At 49.6% G+C, this 21,199-nt stretch overlaps 1 protein-coding gene across 2 annotated transcripts in view; it reads left to right on the top strand.

The window, feature by feature from the left end:
• Positions 1-21,199, top strand: part of LOC147890982 (argininosuccinate synthase, chloroplastic-like) — a 155,230-nt gene that overhangs the window by 95,668 nt on the left and 38,363 nt on the right. For both annotated transcript variants that reach the window (XM_087389664.1, XM_087389665.1), the window contains exon 5: positions 404-586. In XM_087389664.1, the coding sequence (XP_087245790.1) occupies positions 404-586 (183 nt within the window). The remainder of the gene's footprint in view (positions 1-403; positions 587-21,199) is intronic.

The following is a 21,199-nucleotide window of genomic DNA, read 5'->3' as shown; positions in this document are numbered from 1 at the left end:
TAGTAGGATGTGAAAGGCAAATAATATTTTCTATATACTATTAAGGAGCATTGCATCTCCTAAAGCAGGTTCCCTCATGCGTTGATGATATTTTAAAGAAATAGGCCTCCTACAGACAAATAAAAAAATAATATTTGTCTAAAATGAGATAGTATGTATTGTGTATTTGGTGCATGTTGATGATCTTGGTGCCCCCCCCCCCCTACGCGGTCCCGTCTCGTCCCATCTTGCCCACTACCCTCAGCCCATGTGCATGGAGGGGCACATACACGATCTCAAGTAAAATCATATTCCATCTAAACAAAGGAATTACAACTTTCTATACTTTTTAGCAAATGGGGATTCTCAATTGTTTGGAAATGTACTTAACCTGATAGGTTACTAATCCTTCTTCTTTTCTTAGGGTACTGGCGAAACTCAAGGTTTGGAAGAGAAAGCAAAGGCTAGTGGGGCAAGTCAACTGTTCATCAAAGATTTGAAGGAAGAGTTTGTGAAAGATTATGTGTTCCCATGTTTGCGGGCAGGGGCAGTATATGAAAGAAAGTATTTGCTTGGTACATCGATGGCTCGTCCGCTCATTGCAAAGGTCAGCTGGCTAACCTCAGTTTAATGTTCAAGGTTCTTAATGAACTTTCTCTTTTGTAAAGGTCATAAGTTGTGTTGGACGATTTTATTGTGGAATGCATCAATAGAGTGATAGGAAGCGTGTGATTATTTTTAAATTCCCGTATCTTGTATGATGATGTGTGTGAATGGTTGGAGGATCTAAAGGTGTTTTAAAAGCAATTTCCTAGTTGATGCTGAGGCCAAGAATAGTTGAGGATATGCTGAAAACCATTGGCAAGGATGCTTTTTGTGTGACCTTAAGCAAGCTTAAGTTGGTTGAGATGCGGTAAAGATGTATCGGGAAACATGCTATGAAGCACTGGCAAGATTTTAAAGAAGGTTGCAATATGAAATATGGAGTAGTTAATGAGATGTTGCAAAGTGGATGCATGCTGATTAGTTTAGGGATATGTACGTTTCAACTGGAGTTTTTTCGTTGAGTAGGGTTTGCAATTGTTTCTCCGTTGCATTTGCGCTCTTGGTTTGAGACTTAAATCATCTCTTTGTTTTTTTGGCATGTTGAGAGGAGGGAGATAGCTTTGCTAGTGAGTGGAAAATAAGAGCAAACTAGTAACAAGAAGGAGAAAAAAAGATGCTTTTCTTGGCTGCACCCCCTTGTCTAAGTGTTTGACTGTGAGGTGAAAGCAACCTAAGCCTAGCGGGCAGAGCTTGATGTTCTCAAGTTCTGGTTTTACCCTATGGAGTTTCCCCTTCCTTGGCATCTTGGTGGAATCCATCAAGTGTGGAGATGAGGGCTTGGGGAGCTATTGGAGTGCTGAAGGCTTGGGTAGCTGGATGGGAAATGAGGGCCAGGGCCCCCCCTATTTATAGGGCTGGAGGGCTGAACCGACCTGCCCAATTTTCAGTCGGCTGTTTGGGCCTGGTTGGCTAGTCCCTTGGCCCTGTAAAGGCTGCCCTTGGCCCCACCCTTGGCCCCATAAAAGGTGGCCTAGGGAGGGGTGTAGGGTAGCCTATAAAGGCAGCCCTTCCCCTGCCATTTCCCTTCACTTGTTCCAGCCTTGAGGGGGCCCAAAAGGGATCCTATCCTAGGCTGGACCTAAACCTAAGATGGAAATACTACCCTACTGTTCTCTAGTGGGTACTAGTGAACAAACTTGACCTAAGGCTGAGAGATTGACTTATGTAGTTTGTGCCTGACTGTCCCTGGACAAGGGCTCACAGCATACGACAAAATCTCCTATTAGGGAACTATTTCGCTCTTGTCGATGTAGCCAGTGTGTCACATTGCACCCAAGTGCAGGGGTGCATGTGACAATTAAAAAGAGGAAAAAAAGGAAACAAACCTTCTATTAGAAAAATGAGAAAACGGTACAGATCAGCAATCCATGGGACGCTTGATCAATCAACAGAGGGCAGCTGGCTACTATGCCGCTTGCTTCTTAGGACCATGGCTCACGGCCTATAGTGTCCTAGAAACAGGTGCCTAAGCTAGGGTGATGGGCTATGCAACTAGCTGATTCCTTGATCCGTTAGAAATTAGAAAATGGCTGCAAGCCATGCCTTGCAATGGTTGCAAGCCATGCCTTGCATAAACGCTTCCGCCTTTCTGCAGTCTTCCTACATCTCTTTATGCCTTGCTCCATGTGACTTTCTTTATGTCTTCCTACATCTCTTTATGCCTTGCTCCTTTTTGCAGTTTTCGTCCAAGTTCCGGCCTGTTGGTATTGCGATAATTCTTTCTATCTTAAATGGTGCGTTGCCCTACCAGCTAGATTTAGATTTAGATGCTCGTTTGAGAGAGACTAAAATGAAATCGTTTAGACTTCACACGTAGTTGTGTTGGGCTAAAGGTCCTTTATTCACCTCCGTGTATAAAACACGTGTATTATTTATGCTGTACATGTGAATGCACCCTTACGGGCCCTAAGTATAAATACATCTTATTCTTTGTGTACCAACACATTGTAGGTACACCCAAAAAATCAGCTCGTACTCTCTATGTCACTCTCACTTACCTGTTCACTTCCTCTGCTGCAAATCTTCACGCTTTCGCTACCCGCGCACTCCAACAACTGGTATCAGAGCTTCGGCTAAGGTCTGCGCGTTGTTCGAAGCCCGTGCGAGCCATCGCCATTGTTGCGCGCGAAGAAATCATCAGGTCGTTTTTCATCAGGCGGCTGCGCGCGCATCGAGGCGACAGTGTCTCAGGTCGTTTTTGCGCAGCCTGTACCCAGACAGGTCAGGCGTAGCCATTCCAGGTCAGCACTGGTCACGTTTTGCTCTGGCCAGTCAGCCAGGTCACGTTTTGTGCAGGCGGCAGTTTCCCAGGAAGCGTGTCAGTCACGTTTTGTGCAGACGTCACGTTTGCAGGCAGGCGACAGTCAGGCGACAGCTCCCAGGTCAGCGACAGGTCACGGCTGGTCACGGCTGGTCATGCCTGACTTCAGGTCACGTTTTGAGCAATTTCTTGGCTGAAATTTGGGGCTTTTCCCAGATTTGATGCTGTTTATGCTTGACAGTGACATCTGTGTCAGAAATTGCAGACATTGTGCGCATTGACCTCAATTAATTTGGGGATTTTGTCAAATTTCTTGGAATTTCGCTCATCTGAGTAAAATTTCTTGGCATTGGACCGAGAAAAATTGGGGCTTTTCATGTATTGATGTATTTATGCTCAGCTGAGTCAGATTGGCTGACATTTATGCACTTTTGGACCTGGAAATTTGGGATTTTGTGCAGAATTTGATAAATTTCTGCATTATTTGCCCGTGCGGTGGCTGGTTTATGTAAAAACAGCAGAGGATTATTGCTGGTTGGTTAAGAACAGCAGTGTATTTGCTGGTTCTAGAGTGTGCTCTTGCAGTTCAGTGCATTTACTCTTGTGCTTGTGATAAAATGGCAGCAGCTTCTTTCAGTTCTGACACTAAAAGTTTGATGGAAATCAAACGTTTTGATGGTCAGGGATTTGATCTTTGGAAAGATCGTATGCAGGGCATTTTGTTCTTAAAGGACTGTGAGGATGCTTTGCAGTTGGATAAACCCGCACAAATGTCTGATGCAGATTGGGCCAAAGTCAATAAAAAGGCTGTGGCTTACATTAAGATGGGTGTCACTGATGACATTTTGACAGACATTAAGGGTTTAGACACTGGTCATGCAATCTGGGAAAAGTTGAAAACTACTTATGAGATCACCACACCTGTGAATCAGGTGCATTTAATGCGCAAGTTGGTGAATATGCGGTTGGATGAGTCCAAGACTGCAGCAGAGCACTTGAGTGCATTTACTGGCATTTTAAATCAGCTCAAGGATGCAAGTTTGAACTTTGATGACAAGTTGAGGGCGATCTTTTTGATCATGACACTGCCTGACTCTTGGGAGACTTTGGTTGTATCTCTCAGTAATAACCCCAATCTCACATATGATGGTGTGAGGGGGTCGATCTTAAATGAAGAAATTAGGCGTAAGTCTAGTGGAGAAGGCAGCAACTCAGCTTATAATGTTAGAGGCAGGGCTGAAAAGAAAAATGCAAATGCTGGACAGAGAAGCAGGAGCAAGAGCAAAGGAAAGGATAAGAGTGACATTACTTGCTATCAGTGTGGTCGGAAGGGCCACAAGAAGCCTGATTGCAGGTACTACAAGAAGGAACAAGAGAGAAAGAAGAATGCAGGAGACAGAAAGAAGAAAGAGGAAAAGACAGAGGCATCTGAGGGAGCCAAAGGCAAAGAAAAGGCCAATGTGGCCTCCAGTGTGGTCATAGAGGAGCTCTCGGATGTAGAGGCTGATGTACTATGTGCAGTTGATTATGATGCCCTTGTATGTCACATGCAGGATATGCAGATCACCAAGGCTGATGTGATTGATGCACTTTTGTCAGTTGATGATGGTGTCACTCAGACTTGGATTGTAGACTCTGGTGCCTCTTTCCATGTGACTCCATGTTTGGAGTGTTTTGCTACATTTGATGCAGACTGTTATGGCAAGGTTTACCTTGGAAATAATCATGCTTGCAGCATTCATGGGATTGGCACCATACACTTGTCTTTAGATAATGGGCAAGAACTTGTGTTGAAAGATGTCAGATATGTGCCTGGCATCAAGAAGAGCTTACTATCTGTTGGACAGCTTTACTTGCATGGTTACACCACATTGTTTGGTGGTGGTTTGTGGAAATTGAAAAAGGGTTCCATGCTGATTGCTAAGGGAACCAAGAAGGGCACTTTATATTGTCTGCACTGTAAAGCTTTGAATGGCAAGTTTCTTGCAGTTGCTGAAATTGGCTGTCATTTGGAGCTATGGCATAAGAGATTAGGCCATATGAGCCAGAAAGGACTTGATGTCCTTGCCTCTTTGAAGAGGGTTGATGGAAAAGGCTCTAAGCTTGAATTTTGTAATGACTGTCAGTTTGGCAAGCAAATGAAAAATTCCTTTTACTCTGGTGTCTCCCGTAAGTCAAATGTCTTGGACTTAGTGCATTCTGATGTATGTAGCATGCCTGTAAAATCGATGGGTGGTGCTGCATACTTTGTCTCTTTTATTGATGATTGTTCCAGGAAGATTTGGGTTTATTTGTTGAAAAAGAAAAGTGAAGTGTTTGCTGTTTTTAAAACTTTTCATGCATTTGTGACCACTCAAACAGGTAGAAAGCTGAAATGCTTGAGAACTGATAATGGGGGTGAGTTCACATCTAGTGAGTTTAAGTCCTTTTGTGACTTAATGGAATAAAGAGGGAGCTTACAGCTCCTTACAGCCCTTCTTCAAATGGTGTGGCTGAAAGATACAATAGGACTCTATGTGAGAGAGTGCGGTGCATGCTGTCCACTGCTAATCTCCCTCATGAATTTTGGGGAGAGGCGCTCAAAACCGCGGTTCACATTTGCAACCGTTCTCCAAACAGGTCCTTAAATAATGGCATTCCTGAGGAGGTTTGGTCTGGCAAACCGGCCTCATATGACCATTTACGGATTTTTGGCTGTGATGCTTTTGTGCATGTTAGAGATGGGCAGAGGAATAAACTTGACCCGAAATCCACCAAAGGTCTGTTTATGGGCTATGGTGATGAGGGTGAATTTGGCTACAGAGTGTGGCTACCTCAGTCTAAGAAAATGGTTCGCAGCCGTAATGTTGTGTTTAATGAGGCAAAGTTGCTGAAAAGTACTGTAGCCTCTGATGAAGACATGAAACAGGTCAAATTTCAGAATTTGCAGCCACCTATTACTTCAAATGATGAGCCTCATGGTGCTGTACCACAGGCTGAAACTGAAGATCAGCCGGTTATGTTTGAGCCAGATGATGATGGACAGCAAATAGAAGCACAGGGAGGTCATGGACAGCAAGATAGACTTGCTGATTATCAAAATGCAGGTGCTGAAAATGAAAATGAAGGTGCTGTACAGCATGAACAGCATGCTGAAAATGGCTTACAGCAGCCAATAAATGCTGAAAATAACATGCCTCCGGATGTAGACCCGATTCCTGACAATGTAGATCATTGGGTACGCAGGTCTACACGCCTAAGAAGGCAGCCACAAAGGTATGACCCCTCGTTGGATTATGTAATGCTTACTGATGAGGGTGAACCCCTTACTTATAAAGAGGCCAAGTCATGCAAATTCAGCAATAAGTGGGAGCTAGCTATGCAAGAAGAGATTAAATCTCTGTATGCTAATGATACTTGGGATCTTGTGTCATTACCCAAAGAAAGGAAGGCTCTTCCAAACAAATGGGTCTACAAAGTGAAGACAGTTGATGGGAAACCCAAGTACAAGGCACGACTTGTTGCCAAAGGGTATGCATAGAAGGAAGGGATTGACTTCCAGGAGGTCTTCTCACCTGTTGTGAAGATGACCACACTTTGTGTGCTTTTTGCTCTCACGGCTGTATTGGACTTAGAGCTGTACCAAATGGATGTGAAAACAGCTTTTCTGCATGGTGACATTGATGAGGAGATCTACATGAAACAGCCTGAGGGTTTTGTGGTTCCCGGAAAAGAGCAGTTGGTGTGTAAACTAAAACGCAGCTTGTATAGGCTGAAACAAGCACCACGGCAGTGGTACAAAAAGTTTGACACCTTTATGCTCTCTCATGGGTTTACACGCAGCCATGCAGATCATTGTTTGTACATGGAAAAGGATACAAATGGCAGCTCCATCATACTTGTTTTGTATGTGGATGACATGTTGTTAGCTGGAAAGAGAAAGACCAGTTTGGATGCTCTCAAAGACCAGCTGAAATCAGCTTTCTCAATGAAAGATTTGGGGAATGCTGAGCATATATTGGGCATGAGGATTCGAAGGGATAGAACGCAGAAATTGTTGTTCTTATCTCAAGAAAAGTACATTGAAAAGGTACTGGACAGATTTAACATGGCTGAAGCTAAGCCTCTTGGAGTACCTTTACCTCCATACCTTAAGCTTAGTAAAGCCAATAGCCCAAAAGATGACATGGAAGCCAATGCTATGAAGGGAGTCCCTTATGCATCAGCTTGTGGCTCTCTTATGTATGCTATGGTGGCTACTCGTCCAGACATTGCTCATGCAGTGGGAGTTGTCAGCAGGTTTATGTCAAATCCTGGCAAACCACATTGGGAGGCCGTCAAGTGTATTCTTAGATATTTGAAGAGTACACAAAGAAAGTGTATTTGCTATGGGCAGGGTGCAATTAGTTTGCAGGGTTATTGTGATGCAGACATGGCAGGGGACTTGGATACTCGAAGGTCCACAAGCGGGTATGTCTTTACACTTGCTGGTGGGGCTGTCTCTTGGTGTTCCAGGTTGCAAAATATTGTAGCACTGAGTACTACTGAAGCTGAATATATATCAGCTACTGAAGCTTCTAAAGAAGCTATATGGTTGAACAGACTTGTTACAGATCTTGGCATGTCTATGAGTACTCCAGTGTTGGGATGTGATAGCCAGAGTGCTGTGTATCTGGCTAAGAATGCCATGTATCATTCACGCACAAAACATATAGATGTGCGATATGATTTTATCTTCACGCTTTCGCTACCCGCGCACTCCAACAAGTTGTAGCTTGAATGAAGAGATTTGGACTACTTTTTGATTAGCCTTCTCCTTTAGTGCTAGCCTTCGTCATGGCTGAGTTTGCCCTTCACCTCCGGAGTGCCGACAGAAACTCAGTACGAAGACTTTGTATAAATGGATGCTCAAGTATGTGTGGGTGTGTGGATTTGTATGTGTGAGAGCATACTTTTATACTATGGTCTACACCCACTGTTGGGCGCTGATGACGTCAGTGGGGATGTCATAGTAGCTAGTCCCTGCTATGCATGATGGAGTTTATGGTTCTCAATCTTATGAGTGACTCTCGTGAAATTGAAACTGCACTATGTTGTTTTTAGAGGATGAGTTTGGGAATGTTCCTGGATTCATCTAGGTATATACTTGCTCCATGTGACTTGGAGGATGTAGATGATATCATGCCATATGTTGAAGGGGGTGGCTGCAAGCTGAATTTGTTGCCCCCTATCACTACACTGCTACGTGTTACCCATATATTCCAGGCTGTAATGCTGTCCATTGTCTCGCAAATGCCTTCCTCTGGAGAGAATACAATGTTTGCAGGCCATGCCTTGCAGATGTGCTCCCGCCTTTCGCTTTCTAGATCTCTCCGTGCCTTGCTCTCATGTGGCCCGGAGGGGATGTAGATAATATTGTGCTAAATGTTGACGAAGGTGGTTGCAGGTTGAATCTACTGCGCCCCCATCACTTACAATGCAACATGCCACCCAGACATTCTTGGCCACCTCTCCCAAACGGTCTCCTTCAGGGAGAACATAGGTGTCTTGAGTCCTGGGTATCCAAGTGACACGACCCCAGCACTCATGAAACCTCTGACCTGCAAGCAAACACAAAAACACACCAAACATGAGGAATCTATGTAGGTTGCTCACCACCTAACCATGACATCTACGGGATACGATCCCGAATAAGGAGATGTCCCCTCCGAGCCACGAGCTGAGCTGATGGCACGAATTTCTAACCAGATCCTGACTCGCCTGGTGTCCCATACCACTAGGTGGTGCCTAGAGGCCTTGGATTTGTTGCTGGGCCTTGGGCTACACTAAGATGTAGGCGCGAGTCCGCAACTCAATCAGGATTAGACCTAGCACTAGGGAACTAGACTTGCTCCCATCGGCTCCCTGAAGACTGAACCTCTGGGCCCCTTTTATAGACTTGGGCCCAATGCGCCAAAAATAGTGGAGACCTCTATCTGGTTGGTACCCTTGCCACTCAACCCGAGAATCAAGCCTACCTAGCCCTAAGCCTCCCTAGGCTACTTGAGCTAGTCTTGTGTACTCTAGTACACGTTAGATACTAATCCGTGCACATGACATACTTCCTCTCCTCTAAGAACTCACTCCTGAGTTCGCAAGAAAACCCGTAAATGTCCTCTGGAGGTTAGGTAATGTCTCCCATGTTGCATCCTCCTCAACACGATCCTTCCACTTGATCTTGTATTCCGTGATAGTTCTATTCCGAATTTGTCTTTCACGAAATTCAAGAATACTCTCAGGTTCGTGTGGAATGAAAGTCAAATTTGTAACTTCTATGATTTCTTGAGGGAAAACAAGCTGATCATCGGCACCCAGTAACTCTTTCATTCTACTGACATGCAAAACTGGATGTACTTTAACATCAAGAGGCAATTCTAGTTTATATGCAACTGGTCCAATTCTTTTAATAATCTTGAACGGACCGTAGTATCTGGGGGATAATTTCGGAACCAAACCAGTACTTAGGCTCTTGGATTCCTTGGGAATATGTAAATATACCATCGTGCCTTTAGAGTACTCTGTGGGTGAACGATGTCTATTAGCATAAAATCTATCCCGACCTTGGCAAATTGCAACATTTCTTGCATGTCTTGCAAGAATATCCTTGCAGCATCATTTTAAATTTCCTTGAACCCAACCATAACTGGTGACTTAGGTTTAAACGCGTACATAAGCATAAATGGACTGTAACCAGTACTCCAGTGCTTTGCACTGTTGTCAGCAAATTCTATCATGGGGAGATAATCTTCCCATGAAGACTGTCTCTTAGAAACATATGCCCGAAGCATATTTTCAACCAATTGGTTAACCTTCTCTGTGCTGCCATCGGATTGTGCATGATATGAGGAATTGATACTTAGAGTAGTTTCTTACTTCTAAAAAACAAGTGTCCAAAAGTTACTCGTAAACTTTGAGTCCTTGTCACTGACTATGTCGGAAGGCAAACCATACAGTTTAAACAATTGGTCCACAAACTTGTGAGCTAACTGAATCTAGCCATCTTTGTCAGAGGGTCAACTACGACCCAAATGGAGTCATGACCCTTGCACGTTCTAGGCAAACCCGTAATAAAGTCCATGGAAATACTTTCCCATTTATTACTAGGGGTTTGCAATGGCTGTAATAAACCCGCACTTCTAAGGCATTCCGCCTTAGTAACCTGACAAACCCTGCAACCTACGACATAGCTTTCAATAAATGCACACATCTTAGGCCAATAAAAGGTATGTTTCACAAGAGACAGAGTCCGATGTATACTTGGATGTCTAGCACTAGGGGCATCATAACACTCCCAGAGAATCTTGGATCGAAGATCCGAAACATTTGGCACACATATCTTTCCATTCCGGAACAGCCAGCTGTTCCTAATCATGCACTGACCTCCCGCCGCCTATACCGTAGGTGGTACAATCCCCGAGTCCTGGTCAACCATGGATCTCCCATCCTGGACCTTCTGCCAATAAGAACTGAAATGACTATTAGTTGTGCAAAGTCCTCTCAAGGATTGAAATAGGTTCGAGGATATTTTCGTAAATGACATAGCATTTACAAACTTGATTCGACTTAAGACATCCGTCACACTATTCATGGAACCCTTTCGATAACGTATTTCGAAATAAAAATCTTGCATTAACTTCGACCCGTCATGCACATACTTGATTGACTGATGATATGTCAATACAAGAAACTTGGAACCATACAAGTAGTGTCTCCAAACCTTTAGAGCAAACACAACTGCTTACAGTTCTTTTTCTAGTGTGGCCCAACGATGTTGGGTGTCGTCTAGCTTTTTACTTTCAAAAGCTACAGGTGTGTCCTCTTGGAATAAAGCTGTCCCAATCGCAAAATCACTCGCATCGGCCTCTAGAACATAAGGCCAGGTAGGATCGGCTAATGCAAGAACATGCGCTTCCTTGATAGTGTGCTTCAAGGTTTCAAAAGCCTTGTTCAATGCATCATTCCAAGAGATTGGCTGGGTAGACCTGTGTCCGCGACCTATCAATATATTGGTCAAGGGTGCTGTGATGTGCGAATAATCACGCATAGACTTCCGTAGAAAGACCGTAAATCTTAGAAAAGAACGAAGTTGTTTCACTGTCTGAGGGATGGGCCATTCCAAAACCTTCTGGATACAATCTAGATCAATGCTGATACGATACCTTTATAAGAAATCTTGTGTCCTAAGTAAATGATATTTTTCATAAAGAAGTCACATTTACTCATCTTGGCATAGAGCTTATGCTGTCTTAAAATAACTAAGACAATCCAGAGGTGTCCAATGTGATCGTCGAGCGATCGGCTGTATACCAAGACGTCATCTAAGAACACGACAACAAATTTGTCCAAATAATATATGAACAAATCGTTCATCATTTACTGGAAGGTAGCAGGAGCATTGGTCAAACCAAAAGGTAATACAAGAAACTCGTAGTGGCCATAGCTAGTTCGGAAAGCGGTTCTATCTATGTGTTTTTCATAGATACGGATTTGGTGGTAACCCGTACGCAAATCAATCTTAGTGAAGTACTTTGCTCCGGCCAATTGGTCTGTCAAATCATCCGAACAAGGAAGAGGGTATTTATTCTTAATTGTCACTTTATTCAATCATTTATAATCTACACACATTCTCCATGAACCATCTTTCTTCTTTCTAAAAAGGACAGGTGCACCCCAAGGTGATTTACTTGGGCGAATATAGCCCAGATTCACAGTCTTGTAGCCATGAAGCTAACTCATCCTCCTCGAGTTGGTTCATCCTATAAGGTGGAATACTAATAGGTTGAGTCCCAGGTACTAAATCTATGCGATGATCAACTATCCGTTTTGGAGGTAAATCTTCCGGCAGTTGTGCAGGAAATACATCCATGAAATCATCTAACAACGTTCTCAATTCACGGTGTTTTTTTTTTCTGAAAAAACAGTGCTAATTATATTACTTCGAGAACAAGATACAAGAGGTCAGCTTATAGCTGACGGGCTGCGTTCACAAATCGGACACAGCCCTAAAAGGTAGCAAAATAAACCATCCTCTCACGGAGGGATAAGACGAGTATGAATGAACAGCCATCGGGGTGGTGAGTAGTGCCACCGAAGGCCCTGCGTAGTCTGCTCGAAGAAGAGGCCCTGTGTATCCCAAGCCCGGAGGAAGCGTCTCCGCTTCTCCTGACCGGCCCGGGAGTCTCCCTGAATCTGGTCCCACTGGCCTCTGAGGGTATGAATAATCTCACTCCAAATCTCCGCCATGATCTGGGCAGTCGATAAGGAGGTGCCACCGAGGATCTGCGCGCAGCGCGAGGTCCAGATGTGCCACCCTGTAATGCTGCTAATAATCTCCCAGACTGGCTGCCTCTCCCGAACTCCTGTATCAGCCTCTGCTAAGTGCTGTGGGATACCCTCGAGCGGTCCTCACGTCCCCTGTGTGATAAGGAAAGTGGGGTCCTGCTGGCATGCCTTGAATAAGTGATGAAGACCAGGTGCGGTGCTGCACCAACAGAACGCGCCCCAAGTGATCAATCCTAGCTCTGGTGCTGCGCGAGTAAGAATCCCAAAAGTCCACCTCCACACATCCTGGGCGCGAGTGCAGCTCCACAGGCAGTGTTTTGGTGTCTCCTCATCCGCATGGCAAATCTGGCAACATCCGTCCTGGCCTATCTGCCTCAGCCAGCTCCCCACTGGAAGACCTTTGTGGGCAAGAAGCCACAGGAAGTATGAGATCTTCCGCGGCCGCCAGCTCTCCCACAAGGCCTTCCAGAATGCCTGCAAAAAGAACCTGGAAATACCCTGTGCGTACCAGCTGGGTCGCTGGGTGGGGGGGCGGCTCTGCATCCTCCCGAGAACTCGCCTGCCCAGAGTCGTACTGTAGGCGAAGAAGGAGGTCGGCCCCTGTCCTGTCACAATCTCTGGCCACCACCACTCTCCTGGGTCCCAATCAAGCTCTGACAAGGCCCGCCCCTCCCAGAGCCAAAGACGCCGAAGCTGCACCTGGTCCTGCTCGATGCTAGGGTCGGTACGCCAGACCTTTCCCAAGAGGCCTACGACCCGAACCCTCTGCCACGGGAGTAGGGGGTCGATGAGCGCACCCTCTCTCCTGAGTCGTCCATCCCCAGAAACCGCGAAGAAGGAGATAGAGGAGTCATCCATACGTCCTGCGATCACCAGTGGAATGCCACGGGGGGTGAACTGTCCCAGCCAGCGGGTGTCACCAGGCATAAGGATCTGAGGCTCAGGTGGAACCAACCAAGCAGCTGGGATCGCACTGTCGATCTCCGTGCGTCTCGCCTGGGCTCCACGTGCACCTCCAGCTGCGTCTGCAAGATCAGTCATCTCCAGATGTCTGTACGTATCCCTCCAAACACGAAGGGATCGGGCTGGCCCCCTCATCCAGCCGTCCCACCTGATATGTGATCTCTCTCCCAACTGAAGGCCCTCGGCATCTCTGACCTGACCGTTCCAGATAAGCGGCTGGCGATCGAACTCCTCCTGACAGCTGGGAGGGGACTGAATGAGACTGAGGCGGAGCCGCCTCCAAACCATGAGGAGGCTACGAATGAGTGGGGAGCGGGACTGAGTGAGCGGGGCGGAGGTGAAGATCCACCTGAGGGACGGTAGCCACTCTCCACCTCGGCGCGGGACACAAGAGCCGACTCCCTGCTGAAGTAACATCTTCCACGTCTGCCCCCCTGGGGTCAAACCGCGAATGACAAGCTTGCCTAACAAGGCCTGACTCTGAAGCTCTGGATCAATGACCCCCAGGCCACCCTCAGCCTGCGGAAGAATGACTGTCTGCCAAGCAACCCTGGCTCTGGTATCTCTATGACCATCCTCCCCAGACCAAAGGAAGTTCCGAACCAACCTCCTGAGCTGTGCCGCGCTGGATCTCGAGAAGCACCAGCAGGAAGCCACATACCAAGCCGTGGCTAGGAGGACCCGGTTAACTACCAAGGCACGACCTGCAAGAGAGAGCTTAGCAGTGCTCCAGAAAGCCAGCTTCCGTCGGATGGAGTCTAGCACCGGGAGAAACTGCTGAGCTGGCGTGATGTCTAGGCCAACCTGGAAGCCAAGGTATCTAGCTGTCTGTCCACGTGGAATCCATCTGAAACCCAGAAATCGCCCCCACTGAGAACACGCCCCAGGGTCTGTGAGAAAACCAACGGATTTGTTCCAGTTGATTTTCGCACCAGCGGCCGAGCAGAAAACCTCGAGGGCCATCCGCACCCTCTCTAGCATCCTCTCATCGTCCTGGACATAAAGGGCTGTATCATCTGCGTACTCCGAGTCCAAAAGCTCCGTGTCCTCCCGGAGTGGAAGGCGAACACCCCTGAGCCCTGTGGACCTCGCCCGAAGGTAGTAAGTCATGGCCTCGGCGAAGAAGAGAAACAGGTAAGGAGCCAGGGGGCAGCCCTGACGTACTGATCTCTCCAAGCTAAAGCGCTCACCCATCCTGCCTCCAATGATGACTCTGCTAGACGCTGTCCTGTACAAAGCTGAGATACCCTGAATCCAACCTGCCGGGAAACCTAGCCGCTCCAGAGTCCCCTCCAAAAAGGACCAGTCCACGCGATCGTAGGCCTTCTCGAAGTCGAGAAGTAGAATGGCAAGGTGTGATCCGCTGTGCTGAGCCCACTCCGCCGCCTCTGAAAAGGAGAAGACATTATCCAGGATACTGCGATCCTGGACAAAGATTGTCTGAGTGTCATGGACGAGGTCTGGGAGTAGAGGCCGAACTCTGGCACTGATCATCTTGGCGAGGATTTTGTAGGCAGAGGTAAGGAGAGTGATCGGACGCCACTGGCGAATCTCCTGTCTATCTCCTCCCTTCGGGATGAGGCAAATCAGTCCCGAGGAAAGGCTCTCTGGCATCTGACCGCTGCTGAAAATCCCCTGTAGAGCTGCAAGGAGGGGCTGATGGATCTGGTCCCAGAAGGAGGTGAAGAATGCTCGGGATAGCCCATCCTCACCTGGGCATTTCTGTCCGTCAATAGCCATCAAGGCCTCCAACATCTCATCCGAGGTGAACGGTGCCAACAACGTCGCCTGCATGCTAGGCTGGACCAGGGATGGAATGTGCCTCCACACCTCCTCACGGGCACGACTAGCACGAGGGGCAAGCGGCTCTTGCTGGAAGAGGGTCCTGTAGAAGTCAGTGGCCAACCCCAGGACCTCCCCCGGATCCGTAACGATGTGACCATCTGCTGTCCTGAGACTCCGAAGCTGATCATCTGCAGCTCTCTGGCCATGCGTCCTGAAGAACTCCCTGCACATCCGGTCACCCTTCCGGGCCCAGAAGGAGAGAGAGGCGTGATAGGAAAACTCGGAGCGACGCTGGAGTGTCTCCTCCAGGAGGGCTCTGGCTCGAAGGGCCTGGATCCGAAGCTCCTCCGAGCCCGGGGAAGCCTGTTGGAGTCGCTGAATGGAGGCGAGGTCCCTCCGAAGAGCTCTCTCTCTGCCCCACCAATCCTGTCGAACCTGTAAGGCTGCGAGCTGGCAGATCTGGCTGGACTCCTGCAGAGCCTGCGCGACCGAGTCTACCAGATCCACGCCCTCCCCCCAGTCTCTGTCCCAAAGACTGCAAATGCTGCTGCGCACGTCCACCCTCGAGAAGATGGAGTCGGGAATCCTGCATGATCGGGGGGGGGAGGGTCTGGGCTGTCGAATCTAATGATAGGAGCACAGGCGCATGGTCGGAGAGTGTCGTCCCTGGAACTATACCCGCCTGGCCGCCTCTGCTGATGGCCCAATCACTGACATAAAATCTATCAAGCCTCTCCAGGAGTCTGCCTCCTTCCCTGCAGAAGCCCCAAGAGAAGTCCAGGCTCCCGTGCCAACGCCGGAAGGACGGGTCTCTCCAACTGTCCCTCCCTCCTGTCGCGAAGATGAAAGAGTCCCAAGCTGACTGCTCTGCCTGAGCCATACCTGTGAACTCCGGACCTCTGCCCTGCTGGTCCTCCAAGGTCTCCAGGTTGTTGAAGTCTCCTCCAACAATCCAGGAATCCATGTCTGGAAGAATCCCTGTAAGTGTCCTCCAGAAGGTGGCTCTGCATCGGAGGTCTGTGGGAGCATAAATGTTGAGGATTCCTATTTTGAATCCCTCCAAATCCAGGCCTACCCAAAGGGCTCGGCCTGGGATCAACGTGCCGTGACCGAAAACTCCCTGGGCTAACTGCTCGCACACGGAGGTACAGACACCCCCACTCCTCCCCTGTGCGCCGATCGAGGGCTCCCAATAAGTGTAGGAACGTCCAGGGAGAACCTTCCCGTAGCTACGGGAATGAGCCGCAGAAAGCTTGTGCTCCTGGAGCAGAAGTACATCCAAACGACCAATCACTGCAGGCTGAAGTTCCTGTCGCAAAATGAGCTTCCTGGGACCACGGGTGCCAGAAGAGTGAAACCCGTTCACATTCCAGGATACGAGGTGTAGGCTCATGGAGAGGGATGGGGGGCTGCGAACAACTGTCTGCTCGCGGTCGAAGTCAAAGAAGAATCAGACATATCGGAATGGAGGCGCTGCCGCTTATGAGAAGGTTTTGAGGGGGAGACGGGGTCGTCCTGCCCGTTCTTCAACACCTTCAGCAATGGCGAGAGGCCTTTGGTGCCATGAGCAAATGCTTTCTCGAGCCAGCTCGAGATCTCTGAAGTGGTCATCCCGTAGAAGGTTCGGAGTTTCTGATGGGACCAAGCTCTGACATCCTGGAGGAGAGGCCATGACAGGGGAGGTCTGAGGATCACAATCAGTCGGAAGCGTTTGGCGGCACAACGCCACCGCAGGCGCACATCGCCCTCGGACCACTGAGTCTCGAGAAGCTGCCCACCGGACGGGCCTATCCAGGAGCACACCTGGGCGTGTGTTTGCTCTCTGAGAGCCTCCCAAACCGAGTCGTCTGTCCAGGTCTCGGTGCCATCGCTGAGGAACGTGAAAGCGAAGCTAGGGCCATCCCTGGGAGCCAAGGCAGCAATCCTCCCATCCGCCCCTTTGCGGAGCAGGAAGATACTGATGTCGAGACAAGCCGGGAAGGTCCCAAGGTCGGCCACATCCAGGTAGTCCCAGGGGCCAGATCTGTAAAAGTCTCGAGGAAGCTCTCTCTCCTGGAACTGAGACCCATCTGAGTCTGCCACTGAGGGGCTAGCGGGAAGGGAAGCCTGCTCCACTGGTGGTGTAGACTCCGGGTGTCCTGCCATCGGGGGGGGAGGGGGAGGAGGCTGAGGGATAGGCGACTCGGACTCCACGGAGGCGATTGGCGGAGAAGGTGGAGGAGGTGGAGCGGGGGCTGCACTCGGCTGGGAAGCCGACGGTGCAGCTAACTCTGTAGGAGAGGCGAGGGGGACGGGGGGGGGGATGGGGATGCATCTGGAACTGGGGCTGAGAGGGAGGAGGAGGAGACTGAGGAAGAGGAGGCGGGGGCTGAAGCTGCGGGTCGGGCGAAGGGGGGGGAAACTGGGGAGGGGGCTGGGACGGAGAGGAAAGGGACGGGGGAGCGGGAGAGAGGGGGATCTGAGGCTGTGGAGGGCGGGCTGCCGTCGAAGAAGAAGCTCTCCCAGGTCCCTGGGGCGGCTGCCTGTCAGGTCTCTGGGGTGCTGCTGCAGGAAGGGTAACCTCTGCCTCCTTGCCTTTATCCGAAATCTTCTTGTTCTTTCCTCTTTTCCTTCTAACCTCGGTCCAACCGCCCACTACCTCTGGACCAGTCTCCGGCTGCCTCGGCTCCTCCTGACGTGGCTGTCCGGGGGGGGGGGCGGAGGGGGCGGGGGCGGGGGGGGTCGAGACGAGCTGGCGAAGCGTGGACAAGCAGCCGCCAAGTGCCCAAAGCCGTGGCACCGCAGGCACTGACCTAGCTGTCCGGTGACTATCATGCTCTGGGTGATGCTACCGGCACCTGTCACAATCTCGATCACTGCAGGGAGAGTCGCAGGATCCGCCACAGCCACACGGACTCGGGGGGCTCCTGCCGTGGTCACCGCGTCGGCAAAGGTGTCGTGCATAACCCAGCCAAAATGGGAGCCCAAGTCCCTGACAATCGGTCGCAACTCAGCAGCAAGCCCTGGAAAAACTAGTGTCACTGGGTGGCGAGGTATACGGAACCGAACATCGAAATCCGCTGCGCTGAATCCACGGTACCACGGGACTATCATGATAATCTTCCCATCCACCGATGGGGGGGAACCGGCAATCAGGTTGCTCGCAGCTTTCTCATTGGAGAGTTTGAGCCAGAAGATGCCCCTTCCCATAAGGGCCACCTCCTCAATATGGCCATCCTCTAACAGGAGAGTGGACTGGAGCCAGTCCCTGATGGCTGACCTGGAGGGGGAGTGTCCAATGACTCTACCGTAAACAGAGGTACGAGCAAAGTCAATGGCAACCTCCTGAACACGAGATGATTGTTGCTCTGTCAGGATAACGCGGTAGGCATCTGGAGAGGGAGGGTCCGACTGGGCCTCCGGATCCGGGCAGGGGGCCGCCATACCGCCAAGACTAACTGCAAGCTTCCGATGAGGAGCAGGCTGCCACCCAAAAAGGGGGGACGAAGCGGGAGGTGGAGCCTGGGTGTGAGGCGGGCGAGGCGAAGTGAGGGGGCGGGGGGGTCGGGGAACGGAGGGCGGGGTGGAGGGTGCGGGGTGTGGGGAAAACGGGGGGGCGCGGAAGGGCGGGGGAGGCGGTTGGAGTGGCGGGGGCGGAGAGGTGAAGCGGGGGGCGGGGAGAGCGGAATGGAGGCGGGGGGGCGGGTGAAGCGAGGGGGTCGGCGGGTGAGGCGGAGCGGCGAGAGGGGGGGGGGTGAGGTGAAGCGAGGGGGGGGGTTGGCTGAAGCGAGGTGAGGCGGAGGGGGCGGGGTGGACGAGAGCGGAGGGGGGGGTGAGAGCGGCTGAGACGAGGGAAAGGGGGGGGGAGTGGAGGCGAGGGGGGGGGCGGCGATGGTGAGGTGAGATGGAGCGGAGGGGCGGGGCGAGAGCAGCGAGGGGGCAGGTTGGAGGGGAGCGGATGGCGAGAGAGCGGCGAGGGGGAGCGAGAGCGAGGCGAGGGCGCAGCGGGTGGGCGGCGGGTGAGGGGGAGGGGGGGCGGGGGGCGAGGGCGGAGGGGGAGGAGGCGAGGGTGGTCGCGGCGAGGAGAGGAGCTAGGGGGGAGGTAGAGCTAACGGCGGGGGGGGGAGGGGAAGCTCGCAGGAGCAGCGATGGCTCTTATCGATCAGGAGGATGCCTACTTAGTATGTTGATCACCCTTAGCACAAGATGATCGTTCTTTGGTCTAAGGCACCAATTCACGGTGTTCAAACACGCTTAAATCATTTTTGTTATTAACAGAGAGCAACAAATGAAGAAAGTGGAATCAAGAGACACTGATACATATCATAACGAGAAGTGTTTATTATATTCTGAAGTTGCATCGCAGATACAATAGGTCCCTGAGAAGAGCGAATATTATCACATTGAATACAAAATTGGGTGTCCTTGTCCAAAAAAGAGTGTATGATCTTTCCATCCAATCCGAATATCGTGGGTTTTATTTAAACCACTCTATTACGACTAATAAGTCTACATGTATGACATAGCACGTAAGAGCAGCTGTGTAGTCTTAAATTCGAATAGAAAGTTCGTTGACCTTACGATCCCAAAAGTTGTTCCGAAGCTGCTCCTCGTAGGTGTGATCGCTAGGTGTTGTGGACAGTCCCATCGTCTGCACAAGTTTGTAGTTTACAAAATTGTGAGAGCTGCCCGAGTCAAAGGGAATGTGAACTCTTTGGTCCCTTACTTCTCCATAAGCTTGGAAAAGGTCATGGGGGCGAAATAACGAATTATTAAAAGTACAATTACAAGAAAGTGGGCAGGTAATGACATTTACATAAATACTTGTCATCGATGCTTGGTTAGCTCCCTTAGCTTTGGTTCCTTGTCCCGCATGGAGCTTTGGTCCTGGTGCTTGGAGCTGATTCTTGCGCTTAGGACAATCATTTCGAGTGTTGCTCCACTCCTCGCAAATAAAACGACGTCCTTCTTTCTTTAGCTTAAGGGTGCGTAGGAAACGGGCTTGACCATTTTTTATTTGGGTCCGATTCTTCTTGGAGGCGTTGTCAACTAACTTCGACTCCCCGGTATTAGAACAACTTCCTCTTGTTCTTCCTGCTTGTGTCAGCAATAGTGGTTCCCATTGCGCTAGCCATAGTATCATCATAGATGCGCGCATAGTTCATGGCCTCTTGCAAAGCGGTAGACTTGTTGTTCATGATCTGAAGCTTATACGAGTCAGGCAAACCATCCACAAAGAAGTCCAATAAGGTGACGGGGTCCATCTTTGTAGCTTTGGTCTGCAAATCACGAAACTTCTAAAGATAGACTTCAACCATCTTGGACATATCAAGGGTCTTGAGCTTGCCTACTATATCATAATCCTCCTCCTTCAGGAACTCACGATTTAACAAGCCCTTGACGGATATCACTAGAAATTTCGAATTTGAGTCATACCTAGAGAAAATCACGTCCAATCTCTCTTGTAACAGAGATTCATACCTCATGAGTTGGCTCTGATACCAATTGACTCGACCCTAGTACTCCTGAAACCTCTGACTTGCAAGCAAACACACAAGAACACACCAAACATGAGGAATTTGAGCAAGTTGCTCACCACCCAACCATGATATCTACGGGATATGATCCCGAATCAGGAGATGTTCCCTCTGAGCCACGAGCTGAGCCGTTGGCACGAACTCCCAACCAGATCCTGACCAGCCTAGTGTCCCATATCACTAGGTGGCGCCTAGAGGCCTTGGATCTGTTGATGGGCCTTGGGCTACGCTAAGATGCAGGCGCGAGTCCATAGGTTGGAGAGATTGTCTCAATGGAAAAGCGTTCCTTTCCTCTGTCAACCAACTTGTAGCGTCTCAAGTGAAGTCTCGGTGGGTACGTCGCATCTTGGCTACCATGCTAAGGGAGTCGTGTTAGATACTTTAGCCCTTGGACAATCCACATGCATTGAGCTATCATGTCAAGGTCCACGGTGTCACAATAGTGACATGCCTTGTCCACTTTCACCTGCTCCAGCAAAGGTCCTACTGGCAGTCCTCCATGTGCTACCAACCAAAAGAAATAGATCTTCCTTAGGTTAGGCTAGTCTAGAGGCCCAAAACATGGTAAGGACTTCATGTGGCACCTGTTGCTCTTGCCGATGCCGCTGCCACGAAGGAGTCCAAGCTGACGAATCCACCTGATGTGGTCTACCAATGTGGATGGTGTAGGGAAGAAGGGCACCTTTGCCACTTGCTTTGAATGCCCTACCTTGGATGGCATTGCACCTTGCGGAATGGTTGGCCCTCCTATTATCAGAGGCGCCACCTAGAGTGACTTGTTTGTATAGGA

This window comes from Dipteris shenzhenensis, chromosome 18 (assembly GCF_047967505.1).
Source record: "Dipteris shenzhenensis isolate YYH24624 ecotype China chromosome 18, Dip_SZ_1.0, whole genome shotgun sequence".
NCBI classification, from domain to species: domain Eukaryota; kingdom Viridiplantae; phylum Streptophyta; class Polypodiopsida; order Gleicheniales; family Dipteridaceae; genus Dipteris; species Dipteris shenzhenensis.
Note: the sequence above shows the minus strand (reverse complement) of the source record. Positions and strands in the feature narration are given on the sequence as shown.